Source organism: Poecilia reticulata, linkage group LG5 (assembly GCF_000633615.1).
Source record: "Poecilia reticulata strain Guanapo linkage group LG5, Guppy_female_1.0+MT, whole genome shotgun sequence".
NCBI classification, from domain to species: domain Eukaryota; kingdom Metazoa; phylum Chordata; class Actinopteri; order Cyprinodontiformes; family Poeciliidae; genus Poecilia; species Poecilia reticulata.
In genome coordinates this window covers 20,729,493-20,752,473 of record NC_024335.1, presented here as the reverse complement: position 1 = coordinate 20,752,473, position 22,981 = coordinate 20,729,493, and the positions used below count along the sequence as shown (strand labels likewise).

Sequence of the window (22,981 nt, the reverse complement as noted above, 5' to 3'; positions counted from 1 at the left end):
TCACTCCGTTTGTGAATTATTATTCTGATAAGGACCTGTAATTTGTAAATACTTCTTGTGTCAAGAGAGTTAAGTTACGTAAATCAGTAAGGAACCTGTTTGCCAGTCCATATCTTACCCAAAGAATGCATTTATTGCTATATGCAAACTACCTTTTACTCTTAAGGTAGTGTTTTGTGTTTTTTTTTATTTATCTTAATACCAGATTTCAAAGTAACCTTTCTCGTTTTAGGCAATATTTAGTCCATACGCCCGAGGGCAAAATTTCCATTTGAGAGTGACAATATTCTTTGAAAATATACATGTCTCTAGATAATATTTTGGTATGATAGCCATTCCAAAATGATAACTTAATCATAGTTATCAGGTCATGAAATTGACAACTTTTTTGAGACTGGTGTGTGTCTGGTTTAGGCTCATGGTATGGACGTTTGTCAAAAGTCTATAATATTCATTCCACAGGTCTTGACAGAGCATAATAACACGTATATAATGAATTTAATTGAAATGTAACTTTGTCTTTTTATCTTAAAACAAAATACATGTAATGGTGATTGAAAAATGAAAGATAAAAAGTGGTCTACTTGAAGGTGGTTGTATATTATTGTAGTTGTAAAATGTGTTTTCATCATCTTTGTGGCAAAACCTGGAAAAGACATGTTGGTTATCAGTACTTCCACAAACTCTCAGCTAGAAACACAATTCAAACTTTAAAATGTAGCTATGTCTTTCAACTTCTGCCTATTGCAGATTTTTAAAATATTTTGCAGATTTAAAAACAATTCCTCTTCAAGTTTTTGTGTGCATTATGTTCAGTCTTCAGAAGAAAAAAAAACCTGGGTTGCTCTGGTTAGATCTGAGGGTTCAACCCTAATTCCAACACTCCTTTCAATCCTCCTTCCAACACTCCTCCCAAGTTCAGGGAACATTTCATCCTCCGTTGATGAGATCAACATGCTTCTCATTTCTTTTGGTTGTAACAGACCACAGAAAAGGATCAGCGAGAGAGAGAAACTCAAAAGGAAGAGAGAACAAAGATATAATGCAACAGAAGTTGAGGGACGCCTTGAGATTTGCTGCCTGTCCTGCTCTGGTCTTTCTGTCCACCTCAAAGCTCTCCATTATTGTGCCCATCTAAAATTGAAAACATTTTGACCTTCCTCAGTGACCATCATGCCATTGCTCTCATTTCAGTAACGATGAAGACATGACTGGCTCTCATCAAAAGATCCGTTCAGCGACCTCGGACTCTAATTTGAATATGAAAAGTACACATTCACCAATAAACACTGCCAATGAAATCCATGCAGCACTCAGATACTGAAGGAACTGAGTGGCCGTGCTTTGCTGTTAAATTCGGCTCAGCACTGAAATCAGCCATACAGATTAAAAATGGGAAAAAAAAAAAACTTTCTTCAAACTGCTGAATGTTGAACTTTTTGACAAGCAGTAACTCAGAATTTGAAACCAGACATAAATATTGGTGCTGTGAGCCCGGGATTTTCTGACTCTTCACCTTTGATTGCATGGCCTCTGGCTCCAACAACAGTAATCATTAAGTCTGTAAATGACATCACAATAAATGAATTGATTATTGATAGGCAGGAGATGTCATGCAGCTACACAGCCTGCTGGACTGGTCTCAGACAAGCGATGGACAATAACAAGGAGGGGATTCTTGATTCTAGGAGGTAAAGAGAGGACGCTCATATCACTGTCCTGTGAAAACTGTTTTTTATGGCCCTATGGTGTCAGTCTTGTGAAATCAGGGTCAGTGAGGTTGATTAACAAACTGCTGCAAACAGGCCATCTGACTTCTCCTTTAACCCAATAGAGTTAAGATGTTTTTCTTTCTCTAACCAAATAAAGAAAGACACAAAAAACGAACATAACTTGGAATTTAATATTTTGCTCACATGCAATTTTTGCTATGAGCCTTCACTCTCACTCTGCCCCTAACTTATAGGTTTCCAATCTTCTCTTCATCCTCGCTGTAATCCCACATGGTGCAATGACCTGCCTCGTGCTCCTCACCTATGAATATGGAGAGGAGCATGAAGTCGCAGAGGATAAGATGGAGTAAAAAAAACTCTTTAAGTGATGAGGAAAACAGGGATGTTTTAAAAGTAATGTAAATGACATATTTTCTCAGGCCATGTGAAAAAGAAACTGATCTTATCGGGTGGCTTCTGTGTGACGTTTCGACACATATTTCTGTAATTCTGTGGCTCAGTGAGCAGCCAGTTCATGCTTTGTGAAAGTAGACATTGCAAATGTAACGGCACTCGTTAATTGCTTTTGATACGGCTCATTAGTCACTAATGGACTTGCTGAATCACAGACTACAACTGATGTGACGTCGCTTACAGAGCACACTGTGTGCTCTTTATTTATTTGAAAATTGACAGAGCTATATGAGCTAATATTTGTATTTTCCACTTTTGGTATTTTCCCACAGGAGCTGGCCAAGATAAAGTCGCTGATATAACGAGTAGAATCCCAGATCTCGGACAAAGTGGAGAGTATGATTTGTCCCCTTAGAATAGCTGAAGATCTGAAGAAGGCATATCTCCAAAATATTAGCATACGCCATGAAAAAGTTGGATAATCGCCAATGACAAGCAGAAAATACATTTGAATCAGACAGTATCTCTTTAAATTGATTTCACCATATATGGTGAAATCAATTTCAGATGCGAGAAATACAAAACTGTCGAGTAAATACAGTACGTTTGAATCATTTTCTGGAAACGCAACACAGACTGATCTAAACACGACATCAAGAGCAATCTTTAGAAGTGATTGCTATACAAATGGGAATTATGGACCTCGTGGGATTTGGCAACAGGGACAAGCAAATATATGAGCGTTGTGCCCTGTGACAGCAGGTCACAACAATCACTTTGAAGGTCTTGAATTGGTGGACACGAGAGTGATGGTAATTCACTGTTTTCTGGAAAAGAGAAACATTAAAACAGTTTGCGCAAGAGAGCGAAGACGTTGTGAAACAGGAAATATATTGTTTGGTTCCGCATAGTAAACATTGCGACAGTTTGTGACACACTATGTTTTAATAAAACAGTGTGCTTGCACAGCATTTATAGTTACTAAAAAGCACAGTTTCATAAAGTAAACATGATGGACCGAATCTCACTTTTATGTATTTCTGAGGAGATTTGTATGCAGAGTCATTTAATCTTCCCTCAAGCTACACATTAGGATAGATCAGAAGATAATGCATGTTGAAACCATCAGTCAATTTTATAGGGTATTCAATATTTTCCATACATGCCATTTTTGCTTTGCATCATAAAGACACTTGGAACTTTATATTGTTACCGTGCAATTCTTTGTATCCATTCCATCTGATCGTTTTTGTTCTCACTAAAACCAGGAAGATAGATTGCATCAACCCCGTTCTAACATCCTTACACTGGCTCCCTGTAACTCAGACAACTGACATTAAAATGTTTCTGTTAGTATATAAATAGCTTAGCACCAAAACATGTTAAAGATTCCTTGTTATTGCTTCATCAACCTGCCAGACCACTCAGGTATTCTGGTTCTGGTCTGCTCTGTGTTCCCAGAACCAAACACGGAGAAGCAGCATTCAGCTCCTACGCTTCTCAAATCTGGAACAAACTTCCATAAAACTGCAAAACTGCTGAAACACTGAGTTCCTTTAAATCAAGCCTTAAAACCCACCTGCTCAGAGTTGCCTTTGATTAATAGTAAGTGAATCATTGATCAACACATTTGATGAGTATTTGCCTGATGAGTTTGATCATATTTGATAAATTGTAATGTTTATTACTTGTTTTATAATTGATGACTGTGTGATGCTTTTATGACATAAAGCACTTCAAGCTACATTGTTGCTGAAATGTGTTAGAAAAATAAACTTAACTTGACTTTTACCTTTTGTCACACTAGAACAACAAACTTTATAGCATTTTATTGAGATTGTATGTGATACATTAACATAAACTGGTGCATTATTTTACTCAGTACTTTGAAGATGCACTTTTCACTGCAAAACATGGCAGGTCTTTTGGGGTATGTCTCTGCGACATTTGCAGGTAGAGAAACAGCTTATTCAGTTTTTATTGAAGTATTTTGTTTAGACTCTGAAAGAATTAACACATTTGACAGTGATCACAGAATAATGTTGTTTCCTAGGAGTGAAATACATCTGGATGCTTGCAGTAATGGTGAGACAAATGATGAAGATGTCTTCCTTCCCTTTAATCCAGGCCAAAAGAGCTCCACCCCACTGACAGTTCAAGCATTCTTAGAAAGGTGATACATTTTTTCGTCTATTCTCTGACCTTGGGCCTTTACTAAAGCTGATAAATTCACATAACATACTTTCTCCAGCACAAAGTTCTCATGCTGACTCTTCTTGTAAAAGGAGCCAAACGTGTGTGCATTTTCCCCTAATTTTGCTCCACGCAGAATCTGAATCAACCTGAGAACCTCTGAGATAAGTCAGAGGTATTAGACTACCTTAATACAGTTTAATATTCTTGACTGACAGTTTTGAGATTCTATGCTGAGATACACTGAGAAAGTAATCTATACAGGACTCTGGACTCAGGACTCAGTCAGAACGGAAGTAATTTGACTGTCCAGCTGCTAAGGATACATTCATGGATTACCCCAGGCATACTAGGAAGCTCGGGGGAATTTATTTGCTCATGAGACTTTTCCAGGCTGACATTTCTTGAATTTCTATTATTGAATTTTTGACCATTTGACCTTCAGTTCCCACTGGGCATTTTTAAAATATCATCAAAGCGAGACAGTTTGAAAATGTGCATCAGTGATGCACAGTAGGTGTGAAACAACTGATTTCTGTGGCTTTTGCATTTTTTTCCACACCTGACTTTTAGACCATGAAATAATGTTATTAGATTATGATGGGTGAACAAAAAAGGCAGCTTTCAAATGTTTATTTCTTTCCTCAAATGAAAAAAAGTCTGGGAACATGAGGGAGGTTAAGATCTCAAAAACCCCTGAATCATGCCTGGATTTAGGAAATTAAAGAACAAAGAAAAATCACAGTCAGTCTGTAAAAGATCCCACAGCCTTTTTTACGGTTTTGAAATGCCAGTGCGTCATAATAAAACCATTTATCCAGAAATAGAAAAAAAAATGGAAAATGGTGAATCTTCCTGGGAATGACCAGCCTATCAAAACTGTTCCAAGAGCACATTATTGATTCATTTAGGAGGTAAAAAAAGAACCTAAAGGAGCATTTTATGATCTACAGGCTTCACTTGCCTCACTTAAGCTCAGTGTTCATGATTCAACATTAAGAGACAAAATTACATCCATTGGAAATTTCCAAAAGCAAATACCACAACGGACCAAGAAAAAGATCAATGTTTTGCTCCTTGCAGATTGTTTGCTCTTAGGCATCAAAATCACTTATTTGTGATTGTACAAATTGTATTTGTACAAGTGTAATGTACAAATTCTCAGCCCAAAACTAAAACACTCAATCAAATAGAGGTAAAAATATGTGCTTTAGATACTCGTAATGACCAACTAAGTCCTACAAATTGCTGACATTTGTGAAGCAGCGGGAATACTACTTTAACTTGTGCACATTTTGTTAAATCTTCCAACTCCATCTCATAAAGTTCTCCCTCCTCTGGGTCACCAAATGAGCTGCATGTGATATGGAGTCACTCCAGTCGCAAAGCAAACAATTCCCCCCATTTAGAGCCGGCGAGGCTTGATGGGGAGCTGCACGTTCTCTCCCTAAATTATCACGCTCCAACAGCCGCCACAGATTCAACACAATGAAGCCCACTGGGAGCCAGGACACATTCAGAGGGCTTATGAGGGTTCAGTTCACATTTTATTCTTTGAAAGTTTGACAATTGTGTAAAACATAGTGCCTTGAAAGAGCGCACTCTGAACTTTTGTACATTTGATCAGGTTTCCGCCACAGATAATGTGATTTATAGATGATAAACCAACACAACGTAGCAACATTGTGAAGTCGATGGAGAATGATTCAAGATTTTCAAATGATTTACAAATACAAATTTGAAACTGTGGTGGGCATTTTTATTCCACCTGAATCAATCGAGTTTATCTTTCTTTCATATGTAGAAGCTGAAAGTTTTGCACTTTTCTCTTTGTGAACTAGAGAAAGCTTGGTAAGAATGGACTACGACATCTGTAAGCACACATTTTCTAGTCTTCAAATCTACAGATTTTCAGCTGTCCTTAAGTTTTGGCCTTTCTAGCACATGAAAGTTCATTGATCTTTACAATCTTCGCAGCAGGCAAAGATCATTTTGGTCATTATCCTTGTAGAAGTTGAACCTGACCCCATCTCAAGTCTTTTGCAACCTCTTAAGAACATTTCTTCAAAGATTGTCCAGTACTTAGGTCCATTCATCTTGTCATCAGATTTTTCATTATGGGATCAGTGTGGTCAGAGAGATGTGAAGCACTACCACAAATAACATTTTGCATGTAGGCAAAAAAAGGTAAAATTTGAATCCCATCTGATCACTTAGGAAACCAGAAACCTTTCTCCCCATGTTTGCCGTGTTTTCATAATTGCATGTGGCTGAAAGAAAACCGGAGGCTATAAATGACCTGCAGCTGGAGTGGAGCTTCAAAACGGATTCAGGTGTTGGAGTTGGTGATTAGTACAATTGGTATTCACATATGCTCTCCATTCTCTACTCCGCTCTGAGCTTTGTGCCATGTTTCCTTTTTTTTTTTAAGCAAAAAAAAGTCTAACTCTCTAGGAGTGTAAAACCGGTAGAGACTTACCCCAGCTGCATCTCTGCATCTGTCATCACAGCCAAAGGTGGTTCTACAAAGTACTGACTCAGGGCGGACTGTTTACAAATGCACATCCCACATTTTAGCTTCTGAATGTTTGAAAAAAGAGTTGAAATCTCATCCTTTTTATAACAATTATGAACCACATTGTTTTGATTCATCACTTAATAATCCCAACAATATGGATCTTTTATTTGTAACACAACCAGTGGGAATCTTAGCCAAATAAAAACAAAACTGCAGGGTTTAGGATCGGTCCAAGCCAATGACTGCATCAGCTTTGAACACAGAGACTCAGTCTCGCTCATGTCAGCCGTATAACTGAGGGTATGATTCAGTTCCTGTTTTTATTACCCTTAACTAGACATGATTGTGCTCTCATTCCTGTACTTTCACCTCTTGAAGTCATCAGTGAAAACACTTGGACTAGCATAATAAAAAGAATTCCACTACTTTTGAATTTAAATGTATCTGATCTAGTTTTACACCATAGACCAGAGTATGCTGTAGATTGACTAAAAAACAATCGAGTGATAAAGTTGTCTAATGCACGCTAGAAAATGTTGTACATCAGCCAGGGCGAGATAAGATCATCCAGAGCTTTCTTCTTGTTTTGGCTGCACTTCTCTCTGACAAAAGCCAATATGTCATTAATTGAAGGATTGTTTCAGTCTTCCCTGCTTAACAACACAATTTGTCTTGTGCAGAAGGTCACTACTACATCAATCACATAGTAGCAAAGACCATTTATCCTGAGAACATAGTTGTTTCAGCAATAATAAAAAAAAATATCATTCAAATGTGGGTGAATATTGACTGAGTGAAAAAAGTCCACCCAGCTGTGGTTTAGCTCAGTGGTCCCCAACCTTTTTCTTATCGCGGACCGGTCAAGACTTGGAAATTTTGCTGCGGCCCAGGCGGGGTGGGCGTGAACCGTCAGATAAGGCTTCTGCATGTGGGTGTTCCCGCTAAATCCTGAATATGCCCAATTTGGTTTGTCTTGGTCTTTTTATCGCAGCCTGTGGGGTTTTCCCTGACTGGGAACGAGAATCCAACCTGCTGAATGTGACAGGTAGCCAATCAGAAAGCGCGGTGAGTCCAGTGGATATCGGATATGATATGTGGAAATGTTTATTGTTATATGTAAAGGTCATTATTATATATGTTTATGTTTATTCAGTTAAAAATGTTAACTATGAAAAAACAGTCACCTCCAAATCATAGTGCAGCAAATAGAGCGGTTTCTCACGCCATCTTTTATCCACCACCTTTTCTTTTTGTTACGTCTTTATCTCTTAAAATGAGTCCACAAACAACCACTACTGCTTCTACATCGTCATCCGTGTTTGGTCATTCTAAATTCCCGTATGCTATGTTGGGAATTTTGTGGACTTTCTTCTTGAATCGGAATGTTCGTGACTGGAATCGGTTCGTGTTGCTCCTGCCGTGTGGCTGGAGACACGAACCGATCGAACCTGTTGTACTTTTATCAGCTCTGTGGTCACAGAGGTTTGGAGAATCGGCCGATAATTCTTAAATCTTTCCATTCAAACCAGAAATTAAGACTCACAAGCTCTACTCATCTCATCTCATCTCAGAGCAACCTCTGACTCTGGTCGCTATGGTAACGTTTACATATCCCTTCAAAATAATATACAGATGCGCCACAAAAACGAGCATTTTACTTTCGTGAAAATTTTAACTCACAATAATGACTAACGGGAGCCCTGAGCTTGTTTCTCTGCAATGAGACGGTCCCATCTGGGACTGCAGACAATAACAGTGTTGCTGATATCCACAGCCTGCTCCCGGTCACCGCATGTTACGCAGAGGGGCTTGTAATGTGGGACTCTCCTACCGGTCCGGGATAAATCCATTATCCTGTCTCTTCTCTGGGCCTTTTCCCCTTTGCAAAGAAACTTTCCAAAGACATCTGATCTGTTTCTTACTCATTTTGCTGCTTCTGGGCTCAGTGTTGGCGCGCAAGTAACTGAGAGAATCCGGTAAAAGGATTTTCAAAATAAAAGATCCTCCAGACTCAAATAATACATTAAACGGAAATATTTAATTATTTCTTGAGCGGCCCGGTGCCAATTGGTCCACGGACCAGGGGTTGGGGACCGCTTACTCACACAAGCTAAACCACAGCTGATGAAGATTTACATTGCGAAGCAAAGGTGAGACTGTGCAACTAAATATAGAGAAACAACGTTAGAGCTCAATGCCAAAGCCCAAACATGACTAAATTCAGAGATTGTAGGCAGACTACAATTCGAAAATAGCACAAAAAAATTGCAAATGGGAGAAAGACATGGCAGCACGGAAAAGACAAATGGAAAGGAAAAAAGTTCAGCTACATTCGACTGCAGACACCACAGTCATAGACATAACAAATACTATTTCTCCAGTTTGAAAATCCTCTGTTCATATCCTGGCTATGACCTGACAGTGTGGAATTTGCATATTCACCCCATGCATACGGATTTTCCTCCTTTCAAAGCCCAAAAACAAACACGCTGCGTTAACTGGCTGCTCTGAAGAGCTCGTTGCTAAGTCAAGCCAAACCAGCTTTATTTACAAAGAGAAACACCAAACACCGACAAAGGTTTTGAACATAAAAGCGAGGAAGAACATGTGAGCATGGCAGTATGTCCTCTGAGTCCCTGTTTCCTCTGTGTTTCAGCAAACATATTTTCTCTGAAGCGATTCAAGCATTCCTACCATTTTTTCATTTTTTTTTAATACACCCATTTCTAAGGACAAGACAAGGTCATGGTTCTGACATTTTTGAATTTAAAATTTCACTGCGCCTAATACTTTAAGGTCACTGAAGATTTTGAGGCAGGTCAAGTCAGAATCATCTAACTAATTTATCATGGAAGTAAAAAACAAAGCACTCATGACGGTTGGAGAAGACGTTGTGCGTGTTGAATTAAAATGTGTCGGCATTTATGCTCCAAAAGGGATAGGAACATATTTTTCAAGTGGAGTGACGCTAAAAGGTAAAGAAGTCTTACCTGCAGTAGAAAAGCTTATTGAGTTCGACAAAAAGAGTAAATCCAGGTTATTTTCAGGAAGCCAAAATTACCAAAACCAAAAACATTGCTGTGGTTTAATCAAATTATTTTATGAACCTTTGAACTGCTGGCACTCTCATGCCATCATTTGGCAGTGACTACACAGAAGGTAATGATTTTTATGGTGGGCATTAACGTAAATATTATGAAAATTTGTTAAAAAAATAAAAATAAAAAAATAAATTCTGCATGTAAAATTCACTCACAAACTCCCTGTTAGTCACATCTTATCAGCTATTAAGCAAAAACAACAAATCAACCAATCACATCACATTTAGGTATTACAGTGTGGTCAAGATGACTTGCTTAACTTCAGTCAAGCATCAGAAAAGGGAAGGAAAAGAATTTATAATATTTTGAGCATGGGACAGATAGGCTAGTCTGAGAAAAAAGCTAATAGCAGCTCAGAAAATTTTCTTGATACAACTAAGACATGCAGGACACCACTGCTCGAAACAAAACATGTCAGACTCTGAGGCAAACTGGTCTATCAGAATAGACCACACCGGATGTCACTTCTGTCTGCTAAAAACAGGAAACTGAGACAACAATTTTCAAATGCTGAGCTCAGAAATGATCTAGCCGCGCTTTGCACCCCTTAGTACCAAATGAGCAACTTTTGACTCTCACAGTCTAACAAGTGTGGCTGCTGATCAAGTCCATCCCTTTATCTGATTACAACATTACACATCTCCTGATGTCTACTTCTGTCAGAATAACACACAGTACCACAAAGTGCAAAGTATCTCAAACTGGTTTCTACTGCAAAAATGTGATACAATCATGTCAATGTTGACAAAAAAAGTCTCAGAGGAATTTTTTTAGACACTTTATTAAACTTACGCCTTGAAGAGTTATGTCAAATCTGACACCAAATCTGGGTCTAACCTGGTAAAAGAAAGGTGTCTAACTAATAAAGACACCAGTGAGTCTATGCAAAGAATGAAACGTGTCAAGCACTTCCAATCAGATTATTAGAAAAGTAAGGCAGTGTAAAACAAAATTGCATTTAAAATACTTTCAGCTTGGGGTGCTGTGGTGGCGCAGGGGCAAAGCACAACCCATGTATTGAGGCCTTAGTCCTCGTGGCGGTGGTTGCAGGTTTGATTCCTGGCCTGGCAACATTTGCTGCATGTCTCTGAGTAGTTGAAATACTTTTCAATAAAGGCAACTAGAACCAACAAAGCCTTTAAAAAATACTTTCAGCCTAAACTCCACTTAGATGATGGCTTGACACAATTCTAATCCCACCTCTTACCTCCAGTTGCTGTAATAATCATCAGCGTCTGTCTAAACAACCATGCAAAATTTGGTGGTTTGAAGCTTAAAAAAAGTTTTTACAAAATAAGTGGTCCAGACCTAAGCAGATCTCCACCATCCTAAAATGAACTGTAACATTAAGATATTCCACCTGCTTTTCAAAAGGCTTTGCTCATTCTAACAGGGCCATTTACTCATTTCTTAATTTATTGGGTTGATTAGGTCATTTTCACTTTTAAGTCTGATGGACTTGTATTTAATCATTTAGAATTGTTTAGACTTCTTGGATAACTAAGAAACTGAATCGTTCTGTTTCTGAGCATGAATTGGATTATTTATGAAGAGTCCAATGAGTATTTACAAGAAAAAAGGCCACTAAAGATCTTCCTAAGTGAAAAACATGCCAAGAATGTAATCTGTAAGGAATTCATATACTTGTGTAAAAAGCAAAAGTAAAATAAGTGGTTTAATTTGGATTTGATTACGCTTACATGTATTTACTTTTCTGTCAGTAAGCTACTGAGGAAGAAAACACTTAACATGTTTTATTCTTGGTGCTTACTTCACACAGGAAGACCACTGATGATATTTTCGTCTTACATTTTCTGTGAAAGCTAATATTGGCTTTAATGTAAATACCGTACATCTGGTATTTTAAAGGTTCATAAAACAGGAAGCAGCCATGAGGCTTTCGGGTCTGACATGGTATTGGCTTTTCTCCAACTGTGTATTCGTTGTAGACAATTATAACAGGTAAGGCTTCTTATCACCTTTAAAATATTTCCAGTGCTTAAGCTTAAATCAGAAAAAAAAACCCTCTAATTGTTTTCTGAGTATGGTTATTCATCGTCTTGAAGGTGAGGGAACGGAGCGCTGCCACCCACCATATTCTACTTCCTGCCTCGGCTTCTTCTTGCAAGCTGAATGTCACAAAGTGTGCCCAAGATGGCCCTCGTTAAAGAAAATGGAGATGAATTTGTGAACATACTTCATGTTCCAGCACACTTTTATGCACTCTAATTCATATGCTTCTCATTTGCATTTTTACGTTTATTTCTGTGCATCTGTCTTGCCGCAGAGTGCAGCTGGTTTCTAGAGATATCCCACATCATGTTGTCCAAGACAGTCTTATTGTCTCTCCCCAACACAAAACAGATGACTGTCTGTCTTCATCTCCTGTCCTTTTATTGTGCACCGTCTCCAGAGAATTTAGCCCTCACAGGTTTGAAGTCTTCCATCCCTGTCTTATGTAACCTGTAACTTCAGTCACATCACGATAAAGAAAGCTTCTCTGTTATACCGTGTGGAAGTCTGATGGCTTTGACACATAGAATACCAAAAGTGGTGTATTTTAATTCATCATTTAAAATGTAAATAATTTATCTATATCATTTTAGCATGACAATAATGTGTAGTATGAATAACTGAAACCTGAAATGTAGTAGTTAATACATGATGTCATAAAATTATACAATAATTTTAAAACAAGTAGTTTAATCCACTACAGTGTCCAGTCAGACACGCCCTAACGTCTGGATGATCTGAACAGAATCTCGGTCTCGGTTGGTATCTGCAAACAATAAGATATCTAAGTTTTGATTTGGCCACTCAAGAATGTTCGGCTTCTTGTATTTGTGAAAAGTTTGCCGTTTGCTCAGGATCTCCAGAAAGCCGTCGCTCTCTGACACGCTGAATTAGATAAACCTCCAGGATTTGCTTATGTTTCCTCCCATCTATCTTGACAAGATAGTGCGTGTTACCAAGCAACCTCAGAGCATGATGCTGCCACCACCCTGCTTTACAATGGAGATAGTGAGGTTTTGGAGATGTTAAGAGTTTTGTATTGCCCAAACACAGTATTGTCTGATTACCAAAAATACTTGTACTTTTCTTTTTTGTCTCATTGGACCCAAGAATGAGCCACCAAAGCTTTTAACCCATTCAGTGGTTGTATTGTAGGTTGTATTGGTGGCCACTCTCTGTAGACATTTCTTAATTCAGTGATCTTTTCTCCTCTTTGCTTGAGAGTGGACCTATGAGTATTTATGATGAGCTCACACACATCAACATGTGACCTCCGTTTCACTCACTGAAATGCTGCTGACTTTCCGTCGTTGGTTCTCTTTTTAATTAGTTCCATAGTATTGAAGGGGGTGAATATTTATGCAATCAACCACTAATGTATTTTTAAATAATTCGGACACCTTTCACCCTTGACTTTAAGACATTTATCTGTGTTAAAAATATCAGCGCACTAAAAGGATGAAACATCCGAGGAAGACATATACTTTTTCCTGGGAAAAGTAAATGCTTTGCTTGTAAATAATTGACACGATCAGGCATTTTTAGAATGGGATGCACCTGCCGTGTGAATCCTCCCGAAGACTTCATTTGTCCACTCCCACAGAGGGAGAGCTTTCAGTCTGTCAGACATGTGACTTTGCACAAAACAAGAGATGGACTTCTAATAATATGAGCTCTCTACTTGAGCGTCATCATATTTATTTAGGAACATCATAAAGAGGACCCCGGAGGAAAAATAAAAAAAATTTTTCTTTTGAAGACTGAGGCATAAAAACAGAGCGCAATTATTGAAATGACTCAGATACAGTTTTTTTTTCTTTTCTTTTTTTTTTCGGACTCCGGGGGTGGATTCCGTGTGTTTTGACCCTCTGAAGATATACCAGATCTGTTAATCCGCTCTTTGGGGATCTGTTCATGACTCATTCTCTTCTCCGGTGCTCCGTCCCGCTCCTCAGCCAGCCGGACTACGGCGCGTCGGGGTGGAGTGGAGGGGAGGACACTTCTTTCTCGGAAACTGATGAAGTTTTGCGTCTGGCGCGCGTCCAGACTGCACGTCCTGTACTCACATCCTAAATAATCCCCGAGCGTCAGAGTCCTTCTTCTTCTTCTTCTGCTCTGTGACATAAAAAAAAGAAAAAAGAAAATGCGAAACCTAAGCAAGGGTGTCTCGGTCGATGCCCACAAACTCAAACCGATGACTCCTTCGACGTGTTCACTCTGAGCGCACCTCCGATCAGGCATCTGTGACCATGGCTTCGGCTCTGCCTCTCTACATCGGAATGGAGGTGGTGATCGCCGTGTCCTCGGTCATCGGCAACGTGATGGTCGTCTGGGCTGTTCGCATCAACCGGTCTCTGAGAGACACCACGTTCTGCTTCATCGTCTCTTTGGCCTTGGCTGACATTGCGGTCGGGGCTCTTGTCATCCCGCTGGCCATAACCATCAGCATCGGGCTCCAGACACACTTCTACAGCTGCCTGTTGTTCGCCTGCACGGTGCTCGTCCTGACCCAAAGTTCAATCCTTGCGCTGCTGGCCATCGCTATCGATCGTTATCTGAGAGTCAAAATACCCATGAGGTAGGCCTAAAGGTGAATTTTCACTATAGTTTTTAAATACGTTGTCTCATGTGTCCGGAGGCTTTGTGTCAGCCTGAACCTATAAGCGCGCTGAGAATGTTCTCTCCAGGGTTTCCTTTTACTCCTGCTGCTTTGTGTGGTGGGTGCCTTTTGAGGTTTTTATTTTTATTGCATATGTTGTTTTTTCTTAAGCCACAATCTGATTTCACATTGGTCTTTTAAATATAACATTAGAATTCAGATTAATCACACCCCTGACAGATTTAGATTTTAAATTAATCGAATTCTTAGAAGTTTGTTTTTGATTGGAAATGAGAGGTCGCCTCTGAAAATGTAACAAAACAAGCAGCATCAGCTAAAAATAAGATGTAATCTTTCTGTCTATGTTTATACACCTATTTAAGTATTTCATGAAAAAAATCGTTCTTATTTTTATAAATGCTGACCAAAAGTTATAATGTTTCTGCTGGGATATTGATTATTTATATTCGAGGATGGAATGCCTTATTGCCATCACTATTAGCTCAGTCTATAGATTCTATATCGAGGTTCGAGAGGTTTGTTTAATATCATTTATACACAAGAAATCTAAGGGAAGACTTAAATCACAGAAACCTTTAAGCATTGCTTTAAAACTCAGCTCAGCCACAAGATTAAAAGCATTACATAAAAATAAACAGATGCCAAAGCACAAATTCAGATCAACACTATAGTTTTACAAATCCAATGTGTTAATATCATCTAAAAAGTACAAAACGGAAGCTAAAAATTATTTCTGAGTACTGCTTATTTCATAAATAAAGATAAAAAAAGAGTCAATATTTCTCAAAATAATTTTCTGAGAAGATTTTAAAGCTTGGTGCCTAATCATGTTTTGTGCCCTCACGTGTTCTTAGATTTTTCATAGACCTGCCAAGGTTGAGCCATTGGACAATCAGCCAATAAAAGGGTCTGTGTCAGAGAATGCATGATTGGTCAATAGGCTCACGGTGGATGCTTCTTGGATTGTGTAATTTGTCAAGCCAGCAAGCCAACACACACATAGAAACAAATGCTCGTGCACATGTCCGGCTCTTTCCGTGAAAGGACATCAATACAAGTTAAAGTGACATTAATCAGGAAACATTTCTAATTTATTGGCCATTATGTGAATACTGATGGTCTAACTGTTCAGGGCTCTGCTGGACATGTCTGCCTGCTTGAGACATGTTGGGAGATTATACAAACAAATTCCACAACAAAATGAAGATGTATCAACATCACAAAATTGCTAAATAACTAATATCTTTGTAAGAATAAATTAACAAGCAAAAATGGATATTGATATGGGAAATATGGCTCAATGCACTACGTCTGGGTCAGTCGTCAGTCAGTGACAATATTCTGTTGCTTATTTTCTATATTAGTACAATGTGTTGTATTGGTGTTAGCTAACATAAAAACTATACTGTACACTGCAGCTGACTATATAATCTTTTGTTGCATAGTGCAGTGATTCTCAACTCTGGTTCTCATCGCCCTCCTGTCCTGCATGTTTTAGGTTTTTCCCTTCTGCTACACACCTGAATTGTATCTCTGGGTGATTAACAGGCTTCTGAAGTACTTTATGGTCATGCAATCATTTGAATCAGCTCTTCTGGAATAGAAGCACATCTAAAACATGCAGAGCAGGGGGGCGGTGAGGACCAGGGCTGAAAAACACTGATTTAGTGCATAAAAAAGGAGCTTGTTCAGGGTGTCCATGTCATGCACACAATTAAAAAAATATATTTTCATGCCATATAAGATCTATTTACTATTTTAATCATATTCACATTTCAGTCTTGAATGAATTTTATTTAGCCGTAACTTGAACCAGAAATTGATTTCCCCTCCTCGTGCCTCCCTTGGGACTGTGCAGTGACATGCTTTAAGCACTGATTGCTTTTTATAGCTGAGGTGTTTGTATTTGTTGATAAGGTTGGCCTTAGATTTGAAATGTGTTTTTCGTGCTTTGCTGGTGAGCTTGGAAAGGATTTACAGGTGCTGGAAAACAACTGGAAACCCTGCAGAGAATCAGTGATGGACAGAGATCAGTTAGAATCTAGACAGCCATTTTTTTTTCTTTGGCTGATGGTGAGCTTATTGGTATGCAGCCAGAGAGCAGCAGCTTTACCAGCAGCTGCGAGGGTTGGGCTCCACATGTGGATTTAAAACAAATACCGATGCTACATTTGAGTAGTCCTACTCTTTTAACATCCTTTAATTATTTTGTCTTGTGAATGTGTTCACTCCTTGTCAAGGAAGGAAATGTTGAAAAAGAATAAAAACACACATTTTATCAGTGTGTTTGTTTTTGGCCAGTTGGACGGCGAGATTACCCAGACAACATGCAGCTGTGATAAGGAGGAGAAATACATGCCTTTCATATTTGCTCCTAATATTTACTCACAGCGTTGGTCCATTTCTGCATTCTAGCATAGGTGAACTATTAAAAAAGTGCAAGCTCATGCAGGACCATGCAGGACTTCAAATTAAAAAGAATAAGTTGTTCCTAAATACAAATGTTGTGCGCATTAATAGCATTTTTAATTTAGAAACACAATAAAAAAAATAGACTTGAGTTGCTTTGCCAAAAAACAAAGATTCTCTTCTGCACCATTAAATATAAAATTATCCACCAGTTTCTATCAATTGTATTTATGTATTGTATTTAATTAATTTAGTCATTTTTTTACTAAATAAAAATAACTGTTGATGTCTGAGTAGAGCACTGTAAGAATAAGCGGTCCGGGGACTGCAGTTTGAGAAAGAGTACTCTAAAATATCCATATCTTTTTTTGCCACTGAAATGAAAATGTTTTAATAGAGGAAAACAAATTCTTGAGGGTATTTGTTTTCCAAGGTTGCTAACTTAAGAGGTCAAGATTTAGTTTTACAGTCCAAGGCGAATTTTCTCACGCAGCCAAAACATCACAGTGGATCTCAAAAATGTACAAAAGTGGCAAATTGTTGTTTTTATTAAGTTAAAATTACATAAAAGATAAATTCAAAACTGCACTGGACACATAATCCTTTCACTTTGATTTAAAAAGTGACCCATCATGCTTGCTTGAACAGGTCAGGGTAGATCTATGAGATCTATTTTTTACACTAAGTCATTGTTGGATAATGAGATTTTAGGCTGGTCAGTTCTGCCTGTTTTGAGCTCTTATCAGAATGAGCTGCTTTATGACCCCTTGTCACTTTAAATCTAAATGAGCTGCTACTGGCCACACCCACTCCCCTCCCCCAACTCAATGTTTACACTTGCAAAAATGGCTACAAACCAAATTATATAATTGCACATCTGCTTGCAGCCATACAACCAACAAGTGGTTTATGAATGGTAAGTCATCAGCAAAACATTTCTCGTTTCCAGCAGTCATTGTACAGCTGTAAAACCAGCTGACCAAATGTGCTGGAGCTCCGTTTGGGTTTCTAGGTGAAGGGCTTGGCTTGGCTGGGATTGCTAGATAACAGTGCTTGGGCTGTTTTTAGAAGTATCCGAGATGAAAACGAAAGTGTACAAATGTGCAAAATTACAACAGCTGGGTAAATCTTGAGTACAATCATTTGAGTACAATTCCCATCTTCTTTTTTTGCCACAGTTACAAGCGAGTGGTGACCCCGTGGCGAGCTGGGACAGCCGTGCTGTTGTGTTGGCTGGTGTCCATCATAGTGGGGCTCACTCCGATGTTTGGCTGGAATAACCTGCAGTCTCTCCTTAAAAATGGCACCGTGACCACTGAAGAGCTTGTGGTGACCTGCGAGTTTGAGACAGTCATCAGCATGCACTACATGGTCTACTTTAACTTCTTTGGCTGGGTCCTGCCGCCTCTGCTGCTCATGCTGGCCATCTATGTGGAGATTTTCTACATGATCCATAAACAGCTCAACAAGAAGGTAAGGCTTGATTATTCATACAGGAATATTTTGTTGAGTAATATTTTTCTTAAGTAAAAAAACAACCCTTAAACTTTTTCCACATACTGTCACATTACAGCTTCAAACGTTCATGCTTTACTAGGTTTACTTGCCCAGCATTTAGCTCCGTTAATCTTCCCCTCAACTCTGTCTCTGTTGAAAAAAAAAAAAAAAAACTGTCACGATAAATGAGTTTGTTAATGGATGGCTGGGAGCATGGATCATGTTGAGTGCTTTAATGAAAAGAGATGAAAAAACCTCCAAAAAACACAGGGAACACAGGGAGCCAGGGGAGAACAAACAAAAAACATCAGGGGCAAACAAAAGCACTAGGAGCATGACCAGGGGAACTGGATCTGATGGGATTAAACAGGAGGAACCAGTAAGGAGTGTGAGCAGGAGAAGGATTTAAATACTGTGAGGGTGAATGTTGGAACAATGGACCTGGGCTGATTAGCAAACTGGTTGCAGATGTGAGGAGAGAGAGCACAAGGCAGACTGAGGAGAAGCTATGGTGTTTTTCTTCCCAGTTATTAATAAAGGTCAAATTTACACAACCAATAGATGTCTGGATTAATAGATTATCCCACCTGAGCTGCGGATCTGTGCAGCTCACCCAGAGTCACCATGGGTTTCTTGACTGCTTCTCTGAACAATTTTCTCCTTGCCTGGCAATGTCTAGGTAGTTATGCTGTTGGTCTATTCTCATTTTACTTTCAGGTAATGGGTTAAACAGTGCTGTGTGACCCCAACAAAACCCAAATGAAATACAATGAAGGTTTTGGCTGTACTCTCACAAAATGGGAAAAAGTTAGAGGGTTAGAATAGAATAAAAATTGAAATTTAAGCGTAACATCAAGCAGATAATTTCAAAAAGGATCAACCTCATTATTGCTTCATTGAAGTAGTGTACATTTCCGATAATGTTTTGTGATTTTTCTTAATGTCTTTGAAGGTGACGGCAAGCCACATGGATCCCAGGCGATACTTTGGAAAAGAACTTAAATTAGCCAAGTCCCTTGCCCTCGTCCTTTTCCTCTTCGCAGTCAGCTGGCTCCCACTTCACATTCTCAACTGCATCACCCTCTTCCTCCCGAACTATGAGATGTCGATGTCCCTCCTTTACGTCGCCATCATTCTCACCCATGGCAACTCAGCCGTCAACCCCATCGTCTACGCTTTCCGCATCAAGAAATTCCGCACGGCATTTCAGAAAATCTGGAAACAGTACATGCTGTGTCAGGACCCCATCGGTCGTCTTCCTCAGCGAGGGAGCCAGAGAGGGCAGAGCCGCGACACGAGGCTCAGGCAGAATGATGATGACGATGACGATGTTTGACCTTTGGGAACTAATTGTGCTATTGTGTTACTGACAATTTTTAAAGCAGTTGTTTACAGAAAGTGAGAGACCTGATGCTCAAGGAACTGCAGATCCCAGTGACATTAAGGGTACGGAAAAAGCGGGGCTTTTATGACCAATCTCTTGAACTGAAATCAGTAAGTGCATATGTGTAGCACATGTGGTACTATAGCGTTGTGAACTGTGTTCGTTGACTGAAACTACAATTTACGGCCTTCGACATCTGAAAGAGCTCAAGTCTATTCATCTAAAGTCTTTGCTTCATAACATGCTTCATTTTGTGGCCTTAAGGACAAAAAGGAAGTGAGCATTGGTGAATAGAATGACTCTGGTGAACTTTTTGTGACTGAAGGGAAAGCTTCGAAATGAAGTTTGGTGCTTTAAGAAGGTTTACGATGTTGGGTGTGTTCTTTGTTGACGTGGGGAAAAAAGATCCAATCAGAATCTTTAGCAAAACTTCTGGTTTTATTAATATCAAAGTAACATTAATAATCAAACTCATTCCAACTGTGTTAAAATTTCTTAAAATTATCCATATTTTGTCACTTCTGTATTTTTATTTGTATTTTTTTAGAAAAACCATGAGAGTAGAGAATAACTGAAAAAATATGGAATTTATTATTTGGCCTGTCATTACAGGGAACACAGTTTTTGTAGACAAAATCTGAGATTGTGAAAGATTTGTTTTGCATGTGGACCAGATGCCAGGAGACTACTGGAAACATTAACATAATAAAGGTTAGTAATAAAACGTTATGACCTTCGACATCTGAAAGATCAACTCTTGTAGATTTCACAAGAGTGAAATCATTTATCTGTGTATCCCACCTCTGTCACTGCTTTTCCATTAAACTTCAAATGTAAGATAGAAAAGATTTCATGATAGGAACCATATTGTTTTTTTAGCCGAGCCTTGCTTCAGGCCTGTTCAGAAGCTTCTTGTGCTGAATCTTGATGTTATGAAACTTAAGGTTTATCCCACCTTGTGGTGCCGGATGGGTATTACAACAGTTCTGATTGCAGTCCCACAGAGCGTTTAGATGACCCTCCTCCTATCTACCCCCCAAACATAATTGGCTTCTCCAAATTTCCCCTAGGTGTGAGTGTGTGGGTGCATGGTCGTTTGTCCTGTGTGTCTCTGTGTTGCCTTGCGACAGAGTGGCGACCTGTCCAGGGTGATCCCGCCTCTCGCCCTGAACGTTAGCTGGAGATGGGCACCAGCAACCCTCCCGACCCCACTAAGGGACAAGGGTGTATGGATGGATGGATGGATGGATCTGGAGCAGTGTTGCTGGGGCCTAAGACCATTCGACTGACAAAATAACTAATCCTACCTAATAACTCTTGCTTTTAATTAGATATTTGTAGACACAATGCTTAAAACCCACAAACACATTGGTCATATAACTGCAGCCACATCAGAGTTTTAATTAAAGATCAACGCATTCAAAGAATGCTGGTGCTCCTTCATCTTCTCAGCTCTGTTTGAATGAGTCCTTTTATCCTCACTGCACACTCGGCTGGCCGTTCACTTTTTCAAAGTTTTTAATTAATTTTCCTTTCAGGGCAGGGATACTTTAATTACTGTTGCTTGTGTAAAGTGAATCACAATTGATGCTGTATGTTATGCACATGGTAATCTATGACTGCTGACATTAATATTATACAGAAAACCCAATGTAACCAACTCATGTAGGTGCTGGTAGGAGACACTAATTCATCTCACTGAGAGAACAGCTGTGCAGTGACAAATTCACAGCTGTTGTTTGCAAAGAGCTGGAAGTCCGACCTCTAATCACCTCTTATTTCACCAGCCAGAAAAAATGTTGAGGGGTTTTGGATTTGTAATGCATTATTTGCACTCAAATTTTGAAGAATCACAACTTAAACAGATTTATTTTCTTACTTTATTTTTAAATTTTCATTCTTCTCTCCATGGCGCTCTGTATAACATGTTAAGGCAGTCAAGGGCTATTTTGTTTTTCTCTGAAGGCATGCATCACAGATTTCTGTTATTTGGCCGACAGTGGGTGAATAAGTGAGGGGCTTCTAAGCACGAATGCAGGAAAGAAGTAAAACCAAATCTAGAGTTTATATTTCAGAAAGAGTTGCTTCTTAGGCAGAAACCTGTTATACAGAAGTACAGGTTTTGCATAGATTTTACAGAGAAAAGAAAAAAACATACACTTGAGCATTCTAATTTAATAAGACTGAGTGCGTTTCAAATGCTGCATCGCCATAATATAATAATGTATCCACGTGATTACTTTCTTTCATTTTCTGTGCGTGGGCTATTTCTGAAAGAAGAAATGGGAAAAAGTCTTATTCTTCAGATGTAGATCACTGGTAAAGTAAGAAATAAAAAAATCTAGATAAATCAAGATAATCAAGATGCAGCAAAATGTAGTTGAACAAAGTATTGAATCGGGGTTAGGGTAATACATCAAAATTGTTAATTTACTGATGTTAATACTGGAACTGGGGCAATGTGTATGAAGCTCCAAAGGATTAAGATTGTATTTCATCATTTATTTGCAGATTATATTTTAATTGAAATCATTATTTGGTACAAGAGAATGAGCATTGAAGTCCACTGACAGCTTTCTATTCTACATTATTAAAATGACTAAGTGCATAATTTATAGAGGTAAAATATTTTTGGAGATACACTTTCTTGGAATGATCAAAGTGTGTCAGTTCAGTTGTCAGAGGCTGAATAATTCATGTTTTGTGGAAAAAAACTCATTGAGGGATCCAAATGAAGGGCACTGAGTCAGCAGGCAGCAAGTATTTAGATGGCAAAGTCTTTATTATCAAAATTAATCTGAGCAGCCTTCGGGCAGGAAATCTACTGAAACACTGTAACTTAACCAGCAAAGAAAAAAAGGAGGAGCTGTACTTACCATTTCATTTTAATAAAGTTCTTTCTTCCACTTGCATTCCATTTTGTTTTGCCTCTGAACTTACTTTCTCCACAGCTGAATATTGAATGTGGTTTGCCCTTTATATAAAGATCTCTGTTCCTGCTTGAAGTATTTATTTATTTATTTTTGATTATTTTTACTTTGTTTTTTACTCTGCCTGACAGGTTGCCCTTGTCGTCGTTCCACAGAACTGCTATCAGACCTGCCTGGAGTATTTGCTGCC

The 22,981-nt window shown here is 38.8% G+C and overlaps 1 protein-coding gene across 1 annotated transcript; it reads left to right on the top strand.

Moving 5' to 3' along the window:
- Positions 1 to 13,426: 13,426 nt before the first annotated feature.
- Positions 13,427 to 20,711, top strand: LOC103464901 (adenosine receptor A1-like). The gene is made up of 3 exons (XM_008409296.2): positions 13,427 to 14,529; positions 18,159 to 18,453; positions 19,430 to 20,711. The coding sequence occupies exons 1-3, from the start codon at positions 14,201 to 14,203 to the stop codon at positions 19,811 to 19,813; spliced, it is 1,008 nt and encodes a 335-aa protein (XP_008407518.1). The 5' UTR covers positions 13,427 to 14,200; the 3' UTR covers positions 19,814 to 20,711.
- Positions 20,712 to 22,981: the final 2,270 nt, after the last annotated feature.